The sequence below is a fragment of the Musca vetustissima genome, unplaced genomic scaffold (genome assembly GCF_032173495.1).
Source record: "Musca vetustissima isolate MV318-11 ecotype Yass unplaced genomic scaffold, APGP_CSIRO_Mvet_v1 utg21814, whole genome shotgun sequence".
Lineage (NCBI taxonomy): Eukaryota > Metazoa > Arthropoda > Insecta > Diptera > Muscidae > Musca > Musca vetustissima.
This window is the reverse complement of record NW_026886005.1, coordinates 13,296-16,988: the sequence shown is the minus strand read 5'-3', so window position 1 is coordinate 16,988 and position 3,693 is coordinate 13,296. Positions and strand designations below refer to the sequence as shown.

Here is a 3,693-nt window from a genome sequence, read left to right as displayed (position 1 = left end):
ATTCATAATTATTGGTAAGAAGACATTAGGGATGTACCGTTATACGAGAGTTACAACAAAAGTCGGACCAATTTCGGAAATTATCTTTTCTTAAATTTTGCCTGCCTTATCAAGATTTCAACAGAAGAACGCGGAGCCTTCGTGGCAGATTTCGACGTGTTGCAAACGCAATAAAACATATAATACACTCTCTTCCTTACAGTGAAGGATTTTTTTATAATTTATTTATTTTTTTTTTTTTTATTTTATTATTATTATTATTTTTTTGTTTTAAAAAAAATAATTTCTAATTAACAACACCGCCAAATTCCGCTTCAAACTCCAATATTTTCTTCTTGATGAGTCGCCGCTTTTGCAGATTACTGCACAAGCGTGCCGAAAAGAAGTAAATAAATTCGATTAAACTCAAACTGGATATGCCCATGAACAGGCCAAAAATGCCGCCACAATTGGCTATCAGTGTGGTCATGCCATACATAACGGTACGTTTAATGGCTGTGAATTGGGTCTCCCTGAAGTAAATGGACAACAGAGCAGCACGGCCACTAGAAATATCAACATCAGCAATAACAAATTTATTTACTCATATGTCCGCCACTATTACTTACTCATCATGTTCATAGGTTTCTCTTTGGGCTGTGACCGTCTTTTCAAAATCATAATGGGATTTCGATATTTCAACATTATAATCCAGCGAATTACAGGATGGTATACAGTCACACATTATTTCAACACTGGGATCCACAGCTTTCTGTTTAGTTTGATTCGATATAATTAAATTCATTTCCGTTTCGGCGTTCGTATAACAGCTGACTTGCGATAGGCCACATGTGGGTATATCCATGGGTTCTGAAATAAATATAAATATATATGTTCACTTTTTATTTTTGTTCCTGTGTACTTCTTACTTGGCATCCAAAATTTGGCACATCCACATTTACTTATCGTGTAATTGGCCAAACATTCCGTTTGACAATTACTCTGGGAATAGAATTTAAAATAACGCAAATAGCGTTCATCATTGAAGTAGCACTGTCTCCTGGAATTATTATTTGTTTTATTAAAATTTTTGATGGCTGAATACAATTTTAATGGAATATTTTCAATTCAGCCTGGCTGAATAGAATTTTTAATAGAATAACCTAAAAATATTAATTTCAGCCTGGCTGAATAAGATTTTTCATAGGAAATCTTCAATTCAGCCTGGCTGAATGAGATTTTCCATAGGAAACCTTCAATTCAGCCTGGCTGAATAAGATTTTCCATAGGAAATTTTCAATTCAGCCTGGGTGAATAAGCTTTACCATAGGAAATCTTAAATTCAGCCTGGCTGAATAAGGTTTTCCATAGGAAATCTTCAATTGAGCATGGCTTAATAAAGTTTTCCATAGGAAATCTTCAATTCAGCCTGGCTGAATAAGGTTTTCCATAGGAAGTCTTCAATTCAGCCTGGCTGAATAAGGTTTTCCATAGAAAAATTTCAATTCAGACTGGCTGAATAAGGTTTTCCATAGGAAAATTTCAATTCAGCCTGGCTGAATAAGGTTTTCCATAGGAAATCTTCAATTCAGCCTGGCTGAATAAGGTTTTCAATAGGAAATCTTCAATTCAGCCTGGCTGAATGAGGTTTTCCATATGAAATCTTTAATTCAGCCATGCTGAATGAGGTTTTCCATAGGAAATCTTCAATTCAGCCTGACTGAATAAGGTTTTCCATAGGAAATCTTCAATTCAGCCTGGCTGAATAAGAGTTTCTATGGGAAATCTTCAATTCAGCCTGGCTGAATTTCGCCCTGTGGAATGAGATTGTTTATATGACATCTTCAATTCCGCTCTGCGAAATAAGGTTTTTTTTATAAGAAATCTTCAATTCAGCCTTGCTGAATAAGAATTCATATACGGAAAATCCAATTCAGAAGTGCTTATGCTCCGAAAAACTTACTTATCTGGCCCAAATTGATGTGTATCCTCTGTGGATGTTACATATTGTGGCAAAACTGAAAGCCAAACCTCTTCGTCATGGGATACCAAAATGTAATTACCTGTGGTTAGCGGTACACTTTCAGGCGAATTGAGAAAAACCTGTATTGAAACAAATATTACAGTTGAGAATTATGTATAATCGAATCGTAAACCTACCTTGTAACCCTGTTTAAATGTCCGACAGGTATAATCAAAATTATGTTCAAAACCCATCATAAAAACAAACAGGCCATTACGGGCCGATGACAAAACCGATCTTTGCGGATAGGCATTGAAGCCTTGATCAACATAACCATCATCCAGAGACCAATTGCCGGTCACATCTTTCAATTTTGGCAAGTGCGCGTCGAAATAATTGTTGTAATTGATTTCGGTTGTATCCGAATAGCTGAGATAACTGAAAAAGGGAATATGAAATTGTTTGAAAAAAAAATAGATTAAAAATAAAAATGTACATAACCTCAAAATATTTAAAATTATTCCTAATGGTAGGTATGACCTGGCTGACTAATCAATATTTGTATTTTGAGGTTATGTGTGATATTTTTGTTTTTAATATTTTCAATTACTTGGGATCTCTGTACATATCCTTGGGATGTAAGCCATTAAATTGATAACAAATTCCCTCATCGGTCAGGGCATATTTAAAGAGATAATGACAAAAATAGAAACGTCCATTCCATTTACAAAACGGCAATGTGGTATTGGGTACCAATGCCAAATCCACAAGGGTTTGGGGTACATCTACCTCCAGGTCAACGGGCATGTACGAAGAATATTTATCCAAAACTTCACTTTCACAGGTTTGCAAAGTTGCCACGAATTTTTGGATTCTAATGAAAAGAAGAAAAAAATATTTTTTTGTTCTTTAAAAAAATAAACGGATCTCCTTACTCTTCATCGGTTAAATTGCCAGCATTTTTAAAACTTTCGTATTCTTCGATTTCGGACTGGATCTTCTCGGCAACTTTTGTAAAATCAAAATCTTCATCACGAGTCATTTTGATTTCCGGGCAAATGGTAACGGTGGGAAAGGGTATTTTACTAACCGGTACCAGGGTCTCGTCAAAGCCCAAAATAACCGGAGAATCCAACCATTTCACATATGTATTCCAAATCAGGGTACCAGAAAAGTATAATGAGATCAGTATCTGGACAATCCAAAAAAATCTAAAAAACACACAAACACACACACACCGAAAATTTATAATTTTGTCACATTTTCAGTTGTTGTTGTATTCACTTTTCATAAAACGGCCGATGTACTTCAAAAATATAACGTAATCCATGCACGGAAGTATTTTTCGAATATTCAGCCATAACACCCTGACAGGCCGACCATTTTGTACCATATTTGATACGGGTTTTAATAATAACTTCACTTGGCACATCACTCAAAGCTTGAGAAGTTATGCTTAGATGTCGTTCGGGTAGTGTTGGTAGCGATAGAAAATTCGGATTGGGTTTTGGAGAATGAACCGCATCATTTTCAGCCCTTGACATTTTGAACTGTTTCGATTAACGCGCACGGAGGCTTTTAAACATTTTTCCAAATTTGTTGCGGCTTTTATAGCTGGCCAAGGGGAGTGTGACGACAACAGAGCCCAGGGTGAAAGGTGCAACAATGTGTGACAATTACCCCCTTGCCTGTACTCAAATGCAGACTTTGCCACAAGGGAATGCTGTTGCCTCCATTCACGTTACATTAGG

General features: G+C 36.0%; 1 protein-coding gene across 1 annotated transcript; it reads right to left on the bottom strand.

Moving 5' to 3' along the window:
• Positions 1-286: 286 nt before the first annotated feature.
• Positions 287-3,486, bottom strand: LOC133333431 (pickpocket protein 28-like). Its single transcript, XM_061541750.1, has 8 exons — positions 3,227-3,486; positions 2,878-3,153; positions 2,553-2,816; positions 2,140-2,380; positions 1,943-2,082; positions 909-1,039; positions 609-849; positions 287-545 (listed from the first exon to the last, which is right to left on the bottom strand). The coding sequence occupies exons 1-8, from the start codon at positions 3,484-3,486 to the stop codon at positions 287-289; spliced, it is 1,812 nt and encodes a 603-aa protein (XP_061397734.1).
• Between the last annotated feature and the right edge of the window lie 207 nt (positions 3,487-3,693).